The sequence below is a fragment of the Artemia sp. Qi Xiang Cuo genome, chromosome 18 (genome assembly GCF_049724085.1).
Source record: "Artemia sp. Qi Xiang Cuo chromosome 18, ASM4972408v1, whole genome shotgun sequence".
Classification (NCBI taxonomy): domain Eukaryota; kingdom Metazoa; phylum Arthropoda; class Branchiopoda; order Anostraca; family Artemiidae; genus Artemia; species Artemia sp. Qi Xiang Cuo.
The window spans coordinates 59,772,985-59,789,871 of record NC_142811.1 but is presented as its reverse complement, the minus strand read 5'-3'; the positions used below and the strand labels follow the sequence as shown (position 1 = coordinate 59,789,871).

General features: G+C 35.3%; 1 protein-coding gene across 1 annotated transcript in view; it reads right to left on the bottom strand.

Moving 5' to 3' along the window:
• The window catches only part of LOC148941713 (protein GPR107), an 83,203-nt gene that overhangs the window by 48,916 nt on the left and 17,400 nt on the right, over positions 1–16,887 (bottom strand). Inside the window, exon 4 of the mRNA XM_089104628.1 lies at positions 4,368–4,519. Within this exon, the coding sequence (XP_088960754.1) occupies positions 4,368–4,519 (152 nt within the window). The remainder of the gene's footprint in view (positions 1–4,367; positions 4,520–16,887) is intronic.

The window sequence follows — 16,887 nt, the reverse complement described above, 5'->3', positions numbered from 1 at the left end:
TCAGTAACATTTAACTAGGGCATTTCTAAAAAAAAAAAAAAAATGAGTTCAGACATATATTACTTATTCTCTATGAAGAATATAAATATTACAAGATTTACTGGGATTTTTCAGTTGCTTTTCTATGAAGAGGATAGCCGTCACCCCCCCCCCCATCCTCCAAAAAATCTTTGTCACTAAACTCCACTGGAAATACCGCATATATTAATGAGTTAAATATTTATGACTGCCAGGACAAAATAAAATCCTGTATATCCAGAATGTTCGTAAATATTTACTAGCTGGGTAGTGTCTTGGCTCAAAAATCAAAATTTATTGGATATATTTTGCTCTTGACACTAAACACAGTTAGGTACACTCTGAAAATGATTAAAATAAGTGAAGATCCCAATATATTAATACAAAAGTGGCAAATTTAGGGTCCAAGGGAACCAGCCTGGGGATCGTAAGAATTTTGATCCAATCCAAATTGGGCATTGTGATTCCACATTACGTGAAAAAAAAAGATGGTGAGCCGTACAAAAATCCAAATGAATAATTTAAAAATTAATAACAGATTGGATTGCTCCAGCCCAGGGCCGTATCCAGGATTTTTTTGGGAGGGGGGGGGGGTACAAAAGGATTTTTTTTTGGGGGGGGGATACACAAAAAACCTAATAAAACGCACAAGAATTTGTTTCTGTTCATTTTGTGTAAACTTTGGAAGTGTTTTTTTTTTGGATTGAAACCTATAATTAAAATTCTAAATATCTGTCAAAAGGTCCATTTCCTAGTCAAATCCCATTTCCTTGATAACTATAATAATTCTGAATATTTGCTGTAATTCCTAGAAGTTGGCAGATTAAAATAGGGCAGTTCTGACAAATGTCCTGATGTGTATCTGCATATTGTGCTGAATATAAGCTACCAATTTAGAGTACTTGAACCAGTTCGAATTCTGTATCTGTCCTCGTCATATATACATTCATGGTATTATATGTACAAATTAACATTTTATATTCTAAACATAAACTATGTGATGGTTCGAGGTTCTAGACATCCTCCACCGGTAGAATCCAGATAATAGGCCAACGCTACCATAAGACTCCACAGAGAAGAAGTCACACTTTAGAGAGAAGTAGATAATTCACACAGAGGTGAACCCAGGAAGATTACAAAGTGGTGCAGCGGTTTTTGCCGGAGAGGATTGCAGTTCATACCATTTCAATCTGCGGTTGTTACATATCAAGTTAACATTTTCTTTTGAGACCCGTCACCTACATTGTCGTCGTAAGTTTCTTAACCTTCCAATTTTGGTAAAATTCATCTTTTTCAACTGTAATTGTGGCGTAGACTCTCCGCTGAAAGCCGTGTTGGCTAGGGCACAATTGTATTATTGATACGTGCTAAAGATCTTTTCATCGTTTGACGTCGAAAGTTAAAAAAATTGTTGCTGTTTGCATCGTCAAAGATTCCAGTTCCAGGTTCCCGCTTCAATTTCAGGTTCTCGCTCCAGACTCCAGTTTTTGAGAAAAAGTGAAGAACGTCGAAGGACAATTTACGAAAGTAAGCCATGCATTTTAAGTTCGCGCGCGAGTAGGAAATCTGTTAGGAGTGTTGAATAACGGTTTTGCCTTGTTTTTACAGCGTTGACTTTATTAATTTGTTTTACTCATATTTTTTTTCTCGTTTAAAATGAACGTAATTCCAATTTTAGATCCTTCAGATCCTGAATTTGACAAAGATATTGCTTCATCCTTTTTGAAAGAAATAAGAAGTAAAGGTTTAAATGTCCCTTTGAATTTTGATTCTTCAAGTCGGGATTATAATCCCACTTCAATCGTAAAATTTTTGATTCCTCCGATATTGATTTATTTGCTATTAGTGGTTGCTCAAACCAATTTTGAACTACCAAAAGTTTCTCACCCGGACGTTGACGTAAGCTATAACCATTGCTGCTTTTCTCTTCGTCATTAGATTTTAATTTACTATTTCCAATATTAGATTTTTTAATCATATCAATTTTTCACAGAAAAAAAGGATTCAAACGTAAGAAAGTTTCTAAATCCTTTATAGGCTTTATCAGACGACCATTTACTTATTGTTCTTCTCACAGAAGTTCCTAAAAGTTCTTGTACCAAGAATAGTGAATCTTTTAAAAGTTTAAAAATTTCATATTGTACACGAAATTTTAGCTTTAAACCCTTGATTTCCCTTGGATTCTGAGCTTTATCTTGGACATTAACTAAGTCTCCTTCTTGCAAAACTGGTAATTCAACAGCATTTTTATTATATTTTACTCTTTGAGGTTTTCTCTGTTTTCGTATCATGAGCCAGTTTCATTGCCGAATCTACTATGACACTTGGCAAGACTATTCTAGCTGTTCTAGGTTACTATTTGTCCTTGCCAACGCCTCCTAGTGGATAAAAATAAAGAAAACTTTCTCTTAGAAACAAGGCCGTAAAAAATATTAAACAGCCAAGACACAAAATTTTTATCTGTCATTTTCCCTGGCACGGAACTCTTTTCGTCCCTTTCGGCTTCTGGCACGGAACTTTTTTCCGCCCTGTCGACTATTTTTTTCTCTGGCACGGAACTCTTTCCCGTCCTGTCGACTATTCTCCATGGCGCGAAACCTGCAAAGTTTTCGAGGTTCGGTACTCCACCGCCTACCTCTCTCTTCGCCCATGGGAGCTCAGACCTTCCTTTCCCAGGATCCTCTGAACCCGTTAACCGCTCAGACCTTCCTTTCTCAGGATCCTCTGAACCCGTTATCGTGGGCATAGGAGAATCGATTCAACATCATCTGTACACCAGCTTCCAGTGGAGACTCCAGTAGCGAACAACATGAGATTCAAATGGAGCCTAGTCTAGTTAGTGTAGAAGTAGATAAAGGGTAAAGAGGCTAAAGTAGGCTCAAGTGGAGAATCAAGTAGTCTTAGGGGAAGCAATAGGAAAACAAGAAATAAACCTCCAGGTTATTATAGAGAGTATTGAAACAATTATAGAGATAAGTAGAGTAAGATGATTATAGAGATTAGTATGTTATTGCAGTATAAACGGTGTTGGGAATTGATGTTAAGTCAAAATGAGGATGTAGCTAGTTTTTATGCTGATTAACTGGACAGGAGAAATGCTTTCTTTGAAATAGGAAAAATAGAAAGATAAAAATGACAAGCGAAAGATGTGTGACCAACCTTTCTCAAATGATGTATTTACTTCCTTTTGATATCTTATAAATAGTGAAAGAACAAAATAATTTGAAAAAAAGACTTAAAGCTTTGTTAAAATGAAAGTAAAAGAAAATCTCATTGTGTTTCTGTTGAAGATTATCATTTTTGTTTAAGTGTTCTGTTCAAACTTAAGTTCTTTTAAAAGATATTCTGACGATGTGCAAATTTTCCTGTTAGGTGTAGCTATGCGACTTTATGCGAACTTAGCATGACAATATAAAGTGAAACGAAAGTGCCAATTGGAAAAATACAATATCTTATGTCTTGTTGATTCAGTTTTAGTGTCAGTATTTTATTTTATGTTCTTGTTAAGTGTACCTTTGTTTGAGGATAGAAAATTGTTTTTTTTTGAAAAAAGCAAAAAAGATTTTGAAAACCCCGGGGAAAGTCTGTAAACTTTGGAAGTGGGTTTTTTTGGATTGAAACCTATAATTAAAATTCTGAATATTTGTCAAAAAGTCCATTTCCTAGTCAAATCCCATTTCCTTGATAACTATAATAATTCTGAATATTTGCTGTAATTCCTAGAAGTTGACAGATTAAAATAGAGCAGTTCTGTCAAATGTCCTGATGTGTATCTGCATATTGTACTGAATATAAGCTACCAATTTAGAGTACTTGAACCAGTTCAAATTCTGTATCTGTCTTCGCCATATGTACATTCATTGTATTATATGTATAAATAAACATTTTATACTCTAAACATAAACTATGTGATGGTTATAGATTCTAGACATCCTCCACCGATAGAACCCAGATAATAGGCCAACACTACCATAAGACTCCAAAGAGAAGAAGCCACACTTTACAGAGAAGTAGACAATTCACAGAGAGGTGAACCCAGGAAGGTTACATGTGTTAAGATTTTACAAGTCGGACAAACATTCCCGGGGGGGGGGGGTCAAAACCCCTAGCCCCCCGCCGCGATACGGACTTGCTCCAGCCTGTCCTATTATATATTTTGCTCCCAAAGACGACTGGTTGTCCTTATATCGCAATTACCATTACATAGGCTAGTTTTAATTAATCCCCCCCTGCCTGTTGTAATTCACCAATGATTGAGCATTAGCTTTCTAAGTAACTCAACCAATACCTTAGTTGGGCTGTACCTAGCTCTTATGGAAGACCATAAAAGGTAAGGCATATCCACTTACCCGACCCTCCTTTCTTTTCAGAATTAGCTCCAACTAACGTCGAATCTTCAAGTCGTCTACCCAGTGGGGATTTCGTATCTCGCTTGAATGTTTTGGGAATCGTTTCACTCACCTCAAGATTGCGCAGAAGCTGAGAGCAAGTCGAGTTCAACCTGAATAAATTATTATAAAATATTATTATATATTATAATATTATATTATCATATATATATATTATATTATATTATATATATATATATATATATATATATATATATATATATATATATATATATATATATATATATATGTTAATATAATATTATAATATTAATATTATATATGCATACTTATATAATATTATTATAAATATTATTATACAGATGACTGTAACAGGCTTCCCAAGAAAATAACTATTTTTCTTACAATCTTCAAATTCACTTTTCTTACTTATTCCACGGTACCACTCATATCAATGGATGCCCAATGCACTGTTAATAATGTTGTTCAAAAAGCTCTACCCTTCTTTCACACCTCCATTTTCATGGAGCAAGTCATGGGTTTACGTAAATGTGCAGAACTAAACAGAGTTGTTTTTCAAGGACTCAATCGTATGGGTTCCCTCCATCGGAGGATCAAAGCGAGTTGATACTTTATCTGGAGTATTACAGGATATCTCCAAAAACTAAACCTGAAAAGTTAATGCAACAAAAAGAGAATTAGATTTGAAAGCCTTTATGTTAAAGTGTTTTAAATTTTAGTTAAAAGTGAAGATATTTTAATGAACGTCTCTCTTTCGGGAAATTAATTAAAAACAACTTTCCGAAAAATAAGTTTTTCAAAGAGAAGTAAAGACCAGTTTAAACTTAAGCTCAGCAGATACAAATACCTGTTAAAATTCAAACTCAAAACGGCCAGAAATTACTATTAAAGAATAAATAAAACCCAAAACGAACAGAAATTAAATAAGCATTCATAGCAAAAACATACAACAAGTAATAATATAAATGAATAAATAGATCTTATAGCGATCAATGCTTAGATCGAATATGAATATCAAGCTTAAAACGAAAATATACATTTTCCTCTTGAAGTATAAATGAAACTTAAAACGAACAGAAATTAAATAAACAATCCATGAAAACAAACATACAATAGATATTAATGTAAATTAATAAATAAAACTTTAAACGAGTGAGACTTAAATTGAATATGCAAAACAAGCTTGAAACGAACGAAAATCACCACAAAACAAGAGTTTGGGTATGACCTCTTTTTCTTACTGTAATAGTCTAAATCCTACTGCGTCATTGGCGCTTTACTGAAAACTATATGCGCCTTGAACAGTCTTGGAAAGTATAAACAACATCAAATTGAATATTTGATGTATGATATTAATTGTTGAAAGATCCATCAGTTCAAGAATTTGTTTCACTGTAATTGTATTTTTTTTTTCAGTGCTGTAAGAGCTGGAAAAGAAAATATTTGTAATATAATCCGTGTTCAGTTCAGCGCCAATGGTGCAGTAGGCTTTTGGTTTTTATTTACAGTTAGGAAAGGAGGCAGTATCCAAACATTTCTCTGTAGTGAAACTATATTCGTCTTTAACAACTTTAAAAACAGCTAATAAATTAAACTGAATATTTTATGTATAATGATATTAATTGCTGAAAGCTCACCAGTTCAAAAATTTTACTATAATTTTAATGTTTATTTTCAATATTAGATACAAAAGAAAATATTTGTCTTAAATTGGTTTTCAGTAAAGCGCCAATGACACAGTAGGTTTTAGACTTTTACAGTGAGAGAAGGAGGTCATACCCAAACTCTTGTTTGTGGTGATTTTTATTTGTTTCAAGCTTGATTTGCATATTCAATTTAAGCTTCACTCGTTTTAATATTTATTTATTAATTTACGTTAATATCTATTGTATGTATCTTTGCATTGATTGTTTATTTAATTTCTGTTCGTTTTAAGTTTCATTTATACTTCAATAGGATTTTTTTTTCATTTTAAGCTCGATACTCATACTCAATCTAAGCATTACTCGCTTTAAGATCTATTTATTCATTTATATCATTACTTGTTGTATGTTTTTGCTATGAATGCTTATTTAATTTCTGTTCGTTTTAAGTTTCATTTATACTTCAATAGTAAAATAATTTTTTTTTTATTTTAAGCTCGATACTCATATTCAATCTAAGCATTACTCGCTTCAAGATCTATTTATTCATTTATATTATTACTTGTTGTATGTTTTTGCTATGAATGCTTATTTAATTTCTGTTCGTTTTGGGTTTTATTTATTCTTTAATAGTAATTTCTGGCCGTTTTGAGTTTGAATTTTAACAGGTATTTGTATCTGCTGAGCTTAAGTTTAAAATGGCCTTCACTTTTCTTTGAAAAACTTATTTTTCGGGAAGTTTTTTTTAATTAATTTTTCTTCGTTTTTGATTTAAATAGCGACGAAGACCACACTGTCTTTCCATCATAAACAATAAGTAGAACAACAGGGAAATTTTTATACAAGACAGTGGAACGCAACTTTAAATGAATATTTCGACCCTATATCCAAGGGCCGTCCTCAGCAAAACAAACGAAGAGAATAAAAAACAATATAAAAGAAACTTACATTGAAATTCAATCATTAAAACTGAAAAGTTTTTTTTTAATTTTTTTTTAAACAGACCTAATATCATTACTTCAAGGAAGTTCAACCAGGACTGGTACACCAAGCGAAGTGGACAGAGAACAATGGTCTAAAAAATGGTCCCTAGAAAGCTAAAAAATGGTCTCCCTATGGGAGCGCCGCTATCCGGGTTATTATAAAACATTTATGTAGAACACCTTAAAAATTGGGCCTTAAATTCATATTTTTTAAAACATGTCTATTGTAGGCATTACATGGATGATGTTATTACGCTCTGGAATTATGGAGAAATGAACATAGGGCCTTTCTAGATCACCTTTATACAGATGACAAAAATATAAAATTTACTTTAGAAATTGAAAAATGCAAATAAATTACCGTTTCTGGATGTTTTTATTATTCGTAACATTAATAAACTGGATTTTACAATTTACAGAAAACCCACACAAAATAACAGATATCTACATTTTAAATCCAATCACAAGTTAAAAGAGGTGTTGTTACATCTCTTGTTGACCGTGCCCTAAACATTTGCTCTGAATCTTACATCACAGATGAACTAAATTTTATTAGACATACTTTTTGGAAACGGTTTTTATGTCGTATTTACAAATAATTTTAAAATCAGGAATTTCTTAAATTCTGGTAAAGATATAACCCCAGTTACTCGCCAAAGAGGGGTTTATCAAATACCATGTTACTGTGGCCATTTTTATGTTGGTAGAACCCATCAAAAATTTAGGAAAACGCCTACAACAACACAAAGATGACATAACTAAAGCTTTAAATTCTAATAGTACAAATATTTCCTTTGATTCCGCTTTAAGCAGTCACATATATGATAACCCTAGCCATAAAATGCTTTTTGAAGAAACTTGCCTTATTAGCAATGATTTAGGCATAAAAGAGGTTGTTCGAGAGGCAATTGAAATTAAAATAAAAATAAACGGTAATATTTCTTTAAATAGAGATTTGGGGGAATATTCGCTTAATGCCCTATACACAAACTTATCAGTAAGCATTTTTATTCCATTTGAATAAATTGTTCTCTGTCCACTTCGCTTGGTGTACCATTCCTGGTTGAACTTCTTTGAAGTAATGATATTAGGGTTGTTTAAAAAAAAAAAAAAAAAAAAAAAAAAACTCTTTTCAGTTTTAATCATTGAATTTTAATTTAAGTTTCTTTTATATTGTTTTTTATTTTCTTCGTTTGTTTTGATGTGTACAGCCCTTGGATATAGGGTCGAAATATTTATTTAAAGTTGCGTTCCACTGTCTTGTATAAAAAAAAATCCCTGTTGTTCTACTTATTGTTTATCGTTTTTGATTGCGAAAAATTTCAAGTTTTTAAAAATTCCTCGATATTTTAAAAAATCCTCAAATATTCAGCAAAGTATCAAAACTGATATCAAAGTAACAATATCAAAGTGAAAAAATGGGTTCGTGTCACCCTTAAAGTTATTATTATCTTGTTTTTTAACTATTTTTAATAGAACTGCTATCTCAAATTTTCATCGGATGGTTCTGTGGAAAAAGGGCGTGGGGGGACTAGATTAATTGTTGGTCTCTTTTGAATCTTTAAAATTGAACTAGAACTTTCAATTTTCAATCAAATGAGCCCTCTCTTAAGTTTATACGAATATCCCTTCTATAAGAACCAGATATATCCCCAGAGTATAACTTACAACGCCTATCCATGGACCCTGTCGGACCTGGAGTTTTAATACCTGGTGGTTGAACTATTTTTAAGAAAATGGTCACCTGAAATTTTTATCGGATGGGTTTATCCATCCGATACGCCCAAAGATGTGGAGGGCGGGAGGGGCTAGTTGCCCTCTGATCTTTTTTCGCTCTGAGAAAATTAACTACAATTTTTAATTTCCATTCAAATGAACCCTCTCTGAAGTTTATACAAGCATACCTTCCATAAGAACCATATATGCCCCCAGAGCAAAACTTACAACGCCTTCCCTGGCCCTGGGGGGGGGTGTTGACACAGGAGTTTTTCTTATCTGATATTTGAACTATTTTTAAAGAAGTGGCCACACGTAAAGGTGTTTTTGTTATATGATCTTTGAACTATTTTTAACAAAATGGCTAGCTCAAATTGTTTATCAGATGTATTTGGGGAAAAAGGGGTTGGAGGCCAGTTGCCTTTTGATTACTTTTGACTCTTGAAAAGGGCACTATTACTCTCGATTTCCAATCGAATGAGCCCCCTTTGAAGCTTATACGATGATCCCTTCTACATGAAGTGACTCTGGGGAAAAAATAAATGGAATGTGGGGGGAGGCTAGCTGCCCTCCAATCACTTTTGACTCTTAAAAAGTGAATTACAACTTTCAGTTTCCAATCAAATGAGTACTCTAGGAATTTTATACGAGCATCCCTTCCATAACAACCTTATAAGCCTCCAGGGCACAATTTACAACGCCTACTCCCGGGCCTGGGCGACAATTTCGATACCGGAGTGTTTTATTAGTGGAATTTTGGATTATTTTTAACCAAATGTCTATCTCAAAATTTGTATCTGATATACTTGGGGCGAGCAAGAGGGGAGGGGGCTAGTTATCCTCTGATCTCTTTTGACTCTATAAAAGTGAACAAGAACTTTCAATTCCAAATCCAATGAGCCCTCTCCGAAGTCCATAAGAACTATATATGCCCCTAGAGCATTACTCATAACGACTGCCTCCGGGCCCCGGCGGGTTCCGTCGACACAGGAATTTTTGTTATCTGACCTTTGAGCTATTTTTAATGAAATGGCTATTATAAAAACTTTATCAGATGGGCTTGGGGAAAAAAGGGTGTGTGTGTGTGGGGGGGGGGGCTAGTTGCCCTCGAAAATCTTTTGACTCTAAAAAATTGAACTAAAAATTGAACTAGAACTTTCAATTTCCAATCAAATGAGGCCCCTCTGAAGTTTATACGAACTTCCCTTTCATAAGAAGCATACACGCCCCCAGGACAACACTTACAACGCCTATCCCCCGGGCTCTGGGGGGTATTTCTGTAATCTAATTTTTGAACAATTTCCAAAACACTGGCAATCTCAAAATTGGTAGGGGACGGGTTTAGGGGAAAAAGAGCATGGGGGGGGGCTAGTTTAACTCTCTTGACTCTGAAAAAGTGAACTAGAACTTTCAATTTCCATTCAAATGAACCCAGTATGAAGTTTATACGAGCATCCCTTTCATAAGAACCATACATGTCCTTAGGGCATGACTTAGAACGCCTTCGCCTGTGCCCTGGGGGTTCTATTGACACCGGATTTTATCTTATCCGACCTTTGAACTATTTTTAACAAGATGTCTATCTCAAAGTTTCATCAGATGGGTTAGGGTATAGCTCCCCTCGGATCTCTTTTGACTACTAAAAAGTGAGCTCAAACTTTCAATATCCAATCAAATGAGCCCTCTCTGAAGTTTATGCGAGCATCCCTTTCATACGAACAATGAACAATATATGACCCAGGGCATAACTTACAACACCGGCCCCCTGGCCCTGGGGGGTTGTGATGACTCCTGAGTTTTTGTTATCTGACTTTTGAGAAAGTTTTAACTTAATGCCTATCTCAAAATTTTCATTGGATGCATTTGGGGAAAAAGGAGCGTGGGGGGGGGGGGGGGGGGTTCTAGTTGCCTTCCAATCTCTTTTGATTCGAAAAAACTTAACTAGAACTTTAAATTTCCAATCAAATGTGCCATCTAGTAATTTTTGCGATCATCCCTTCCATAACAACCATATATGCCCCCAGAGTATAGCTTACAACGCCTACCCCCGGGCCCTGGGGGGCAGTGTCGACACCGGAGTTTTTTGATATCAGAACTTTGAAGTGCTATCAGAACTTTGAACTATTTTTAACAAAATGCCTATCTCAAAATTTTTATCTGATGCATTTAGGGCGTGGAGGAGGGGGGGGGGCTAGTTGTCCTCTGATCTCTTTTGACTCTTAAAAAGTGAACAAGAACTTTCAATTTAAAATCCAATGAGCCCTCTCCGAAGTTTATACGAGCATCCCTTCCAAAAGAACTATATATGCCCCGAGAGCATTACTCATAACGCCTGCCTCCGGGCCCCGGCGGGTTCCGTCAACACAGGAATTTTTCTTATCTGACCTTTGAACTATTTTTAATGAAATGGTTATTATAAAAACTTTATCAGATGGACTTGGGGAAAAAAGGGTGTGTGGGGGGGGGAGCTAGTTGCCCTCGGAAATCTTTTGACTCTTAAAAATTGAACTAGAATTTTCAATTTCCAATCAAATGAGCCCAGTATGAAGTTTATACGAGCATCCCTTTCATAAGAACCATATATGCCCTTAGGGCATAACTGAGAATACCGTCGCCTGTACCCTGGGGGATTCCATTTAAGTTGGATTTTTTCTTATCTGACCTTTGTGTCAATCTAAACAATATGTCTGTCTAAAAACTGTCATCATATGGCCTTGAGTCCACTTCCTTTTGCATCCCTTATGACACTCAAAAAATGAGCTCAAATTGTCAATGTCCAATCAAATAAGCCATCTTTAAATTTTATACGAGCATGCCTTTCATACGAACAATATATGCCCCAGGGCATAACTTACAACACCGGCCCCCTGGCCCTGGGGGGTTGTGATGACACCTGAGTTTTTGTTATCTGACTTTTGAGAAAGTTTTAACTTAATGCCTATCTCAAAATTTTCATTGGATGCATTTGGGGAAAAAGGAGCGTGGGGGGGGGGGGTCTAGTTGCCATCCAATCTCTTTTGACTCGAAAAAACTTAACTATAACTTTCAATTGCCAATCCAATGATCCATCTCTGAATTTTTTACGTCCATGCCCTAAATAAGAACGATTCATTCCCCCAGCGCATAACTTACAATCCCTGCCCACAAGCCCGCTGGGGGACTGTGTTGACCCCTCCGTTTTCGTTTTCTGGTCTTTGAACTATTTTAAAAAAAGCTATCTCAAAGTTCTTATCGGATGGGTTTGAGGAAAAAAGGGCGTGGGGGGGGGGGCTAGGGGACCTCAAATCTCTTTTGACTCTTAAAAAATGAAATAGAACTTTCAATTACAAATCAAATTAGCCCTTGTTGAATTTAATACGAGCATCCCTTCGATAAGATCCATATATGCCCCCAGAGCATGACGTAAAACGCCTGCCTCCGGATCCTGGTGGGTAGGGTCGACCCCGCAATTTTTTTTTATATGATCTTTGAAATATTTTAAACAAACTAGCTATATTAATCTTTTTCGGGGTGGTATTGGCGAAAAAAGGGTTTTGGGGGGGAGCTGGTTACCCTTCAATGTCTTTTTAAGCTTAAAAAGTGAACTACAACTTTCAATTTTCAATCAAATGAGCCCTCTCTGAAGTTTATACGAGCATTCCTTCCATAAGAGCCATATATGCCCCCAGGGCATAAGTTATAACCCTTGCCCCTTGACTGTGGGGGGGGGGGAGTGTCCTGCTCAAACATATAATTTCCAGAACTTTCAACTACGTTGAACAAAATGGCTATACCAAAATTTTTATTGGATGTGTTTGGGGAAATGGTGGGAGTGGAAGGGGTGTCAGTTGCCTTAGCATCACCTTCGACTATTAGAAAGGGAACTAGCCATTTAAATTTCCAATCGAATGAGCCCTTTCTGAAATTTCTACGACAATGTTGTCTATAAAAAACCTTATATGCCCCCACGGCATAACTTACAACCCTTGCCCTGAGGGCTGTGGGGGAGTTGTCATCCTCAAAGACCTAATTTCCAGAACTTAAAACTACGTTTAATAAAATGGCTGTCTCAAAATATTGATTGGATGTGTTTGGGGAAAAGGTGGGTGTGAGAGGGGGGTTAATTGCCCTCAAATCACTTTCGACTATTAAAAAGGGCCCTAGCCCTTTGAATTTCCAATCGAATAAGCCTTTTTTGAAGTTTCTACAACACCGCCTTCTATAAAAACCTTATATGCCCCAGGGTATAACTTAAAACCCTTGCCCTGAGAGTTTTGGGGGAGTCTCCTCCAAAAAAACACATTTTGTATTTGAAAATCAAATACGCTGAACAAAATGGCTATCTCGAAATTTTGATTGGATGTGTTAGGGGAAATGATGGGCGTAAGAGGGGGGGGGGGGGGGTTATTTGCCCTCCAATCACTTTCGACTATTAAAAAGGGTACTAGCCCTTTTGATTTCCAATCAAATGAACCTTTTTTGAAGTTTCTACGACCACACCTTCTATAAAAACATTATATGCCCCCAGGGCATAACTTAAAATCCTTGCTCTGAGGGTTGAGGGGAATTATCCTCCTCAAAAACATATTTTCTATCTGGAAATCAACTACGCTGAACAAAATGGCTCTCTCAAAATTTTGATTGGATGTGTTTGGGGGAATGATGTGCCTGGGGGGGGGGGGGGCTAGTTGCCGTCCAATTACTTTCGACTATTAAAAAGGGCACTGCCCCTTTGAATTTCCAATCGAATGAGCCCTTTTTTAAGTTTCTACGACAACACCTTCTATAAAAACCTTATACGCCCCCAGGGAATAACTTAAAATCCTTGCGTCGAGGGTTCTGTGGGAGTTTCCTCCTCAAAAATATTTTTTTTATCTGGAAATACACTAAGCTAAACAAAATGCCTATGACCAAATTTTAATCGTATCTGGTTCGGGGAATGATGGGCGTGGGGGGGGCTAGTTGTCCTCCGATCATATTCAACCATTAAAAAGGGTACTAGCCCTATGAATATCCAATCGAATGAGCCTTTTTTGAAGTTTCTACGACAACGCCTTCTATAAAAACTTAATATGTCCCCAGGGCATGGCTTAAAAACCCTTGCCCTGAGGGTTGTGGGGGAGTGACCTCCTCAAAAATATATTTTCTATCTGGAAATAAACTACGCTGAACAAAATGGCTATCTCAAAATTTTGATTAGATGTGTTTGGGGGAATGATGGGCGTGGGTGGCTATTTGCCCTCCAGTCATTTTCGACTATTAAAAAGGGCACTAGAACTCTCAATTTCCAATCAAATGAGCCTCCTTTGAAGTTTCTACGACGACCCCTTCCATATGAAGTGCCTCTGGGGAAAAAAATAAATAAATAATAAAACATTGGAGCCGTATGGCCTTTACTATAGGCAACGCTACAGCGTTGCCTCTGATAATAGAAAGCTGTGCGGCTTATCTTTACTTTAGGCACAAAAGTTTTATAGGATATTGCAAAATATTGACAAACACATGATCTGGAAGGTAAATATAAGACAAACAAGATATTCTTATCTCTGATAAGATTTAAGGCTTTATATTGAAGTGGCTTATCTTTGAATATAAGGTTTATTGAGAGCTTTTTAATTTCGTATCTTAGGAACTCCTAGGGATCCCAGGGGTGCAGATCTGATTACAAATAAGAACATCTTTTTGTGTTATATTTACTTTCCAGTTGATAATTTTGCCAGTTGATAATTTGTTAATAAGTGATACAATCACTTATTATAAGTGATAATATATATAAGTGATATAAGGGATACAAATGCATCTAATGGAAATTTTGAGATAGCTATTCTATTCAAAAAGGTCTAAATATCATATAACAAGGTCTTTGTGGTTGAAACAATCCCCAGAGATTAGGGGCAAGGGTTGTGAGCTATGCCCAGGGGGTATTTCAGGTTTTTATGGAAGGGACCGTTGTTAAACTTTAGAAGAGGCTCAGTCTTTCTCCCTGAAAAAGACTATGTCAATATAAAAAAAAAGTAAAGAACTCATCAAACAATCTACCAAGAATACAACCACTACAAATCAGTATTAATAAACAAGTGAAACCCAAAACAAACAGAAATTAAAATATATAAGAGTCAAACTCAAAACGCCTTCCAAAATACAAAAGCCTTCCAAAAGCCAGAACATAATTCGTACTTTACTGAAAAAATCTTTTAAATGTTTTCACTTTTCTAACTTTAAGAAATCAAAAACCAATTAAGTTTTTAAGGAATAAATATCAGCATATGTATATTAAACTGACAATGCAGATTTCTTTCAGCAAATTCATTTGAATTCTTTTCAGTAGTACAAATTATATTCTGGCTCTTAGAAAGCCTGGGGTTTAGAACCCCACTCAGATTAACTTTTGCTCGTTCTGAGTTTGACTTACTCCAATTTCCGTCTGTTTGGGTTTCACCTATTCCTTGACACCGACCCGCGGTATTCGCATTCCTGGCAGACTACTCGACTCCACTTCCGCTCATTCCGGTTTAACGGAGTTCCCCACTCCTTTAAAAAACCCATACTGGCAAAACACTACTGGCAAAGCCGTTTAAGCTACAACCAGCATACAAATCCAAGTAAAAAAATATTTATTTTTTTGTACAACTACTTAAATACCTTAATTTTATTCCTCGGTTTGTATACCCAAACACATTTCGGCTGCGATAATTAAGAGGTCGATATACACCATTTTTGTAACTTTTCAGGAGAGTCAAAAACCGAAGGTATTTAAATATGTTCTCTTGTATTTGTTTCCGTACAAATCTCGTCACTTCCTTTTTTATCTTGTTTATTATTGAAGCTTTTGCCTATATATTGTCTTTTCCTTAGCCTATTGTTGCAAAAAAAAAAAAAAAAAAAAAAAAAAAAAAAAAAAAAAAATCATACCCTGCTCAAATTCTGCTACTTAACTGTTTGCTTAGAAAGCCACTCAAAATGGCAGAAAGTCCCTCAAATTTACCAGTTTGCTTCTTTAAAATGTGCGTTTACAAAATTGTTGCTAGACCGTCATTTTTCTGATTGAAAAAATTGTTCAAAGGCTATGACATTCCCAAATTTATTTCAAAAGTCAAGAATAATCCAGGTTAACCATAGAAAAATAATTTTAAGATAGTTACAGGTATTTTTAATAAAAAAAAACATTTTATTTTACGGCAAATTTCACTCTTTGTGGAGGAGGAGTTTAGTTCTAATTTCCATAAAAAATGACGTTTTGTGGATCTCAGGCATTCTAATGAAAACAACCAATATCACTGGGAAGAGGGATCCCAGAGGTTCACATAGGTTCCACAATATTCTTTTTTTTTAAATATTAAAAACACAAAACTATTCAAAAGATTTGATTATGAGACACAGGGATTAATACCCAGAACTTGATACACAGGGATTAATACAACACTGATGCAAAGATACAGGAACGTGTGTCGTGTGGGGGGGGGATGTTGGACCTTGAATATAATTTGATCCTAAAGTTAGCATTGTTCTTTGAAAGGCAACGAAATGAACTTTTCACATTAAATAATTTGACAGATCCCCTTCATTCCAATTTGAATAGGATAATTTGAAACAGTCTATTTTCTGAAGTGCATACATCTTAGTTATTTAAACTACAGTTATGATATAAGTTACACATCTATTTCATGTGTTTTTATTAATCTCAGTGAATACGCTAAGCCTAGCAAAAATATACTCTTTAATGCTTTATTGGTCCGCGTATATTTTCCCGTTACTTGTCCCCTTTTTACTCGGCATATTAATGATATCACTTAAGGAGGTATTTAATATTAATGTTTGATGTAGTTCATTTCATGGATTTGCCTATAATTGTTTTAGAACTAAGTTTTACGTTGGGCATAATTCACTTTACTGTGTACATGACATATCTTTTACAAAAAAAAACTTCTTTTAAGTATAATAGTATTTTGTATTCTAAACAACTTTTTATAAAGTATTTTTAATTCATTTATATGTTTAACTGATGTAATATGTATGATACATGGTCACTGTAATCATCATGAACAGTCTGACTTAACTCTTGAAATATCTAAATTCTATTTACGACTAATTTTAATACCTTGTCCCTGAAGTAGGACTTGCAGTACTTGTATGATAAACCCCCTACCGCTCAAGTTGTTCATTCACTGACGCATTATA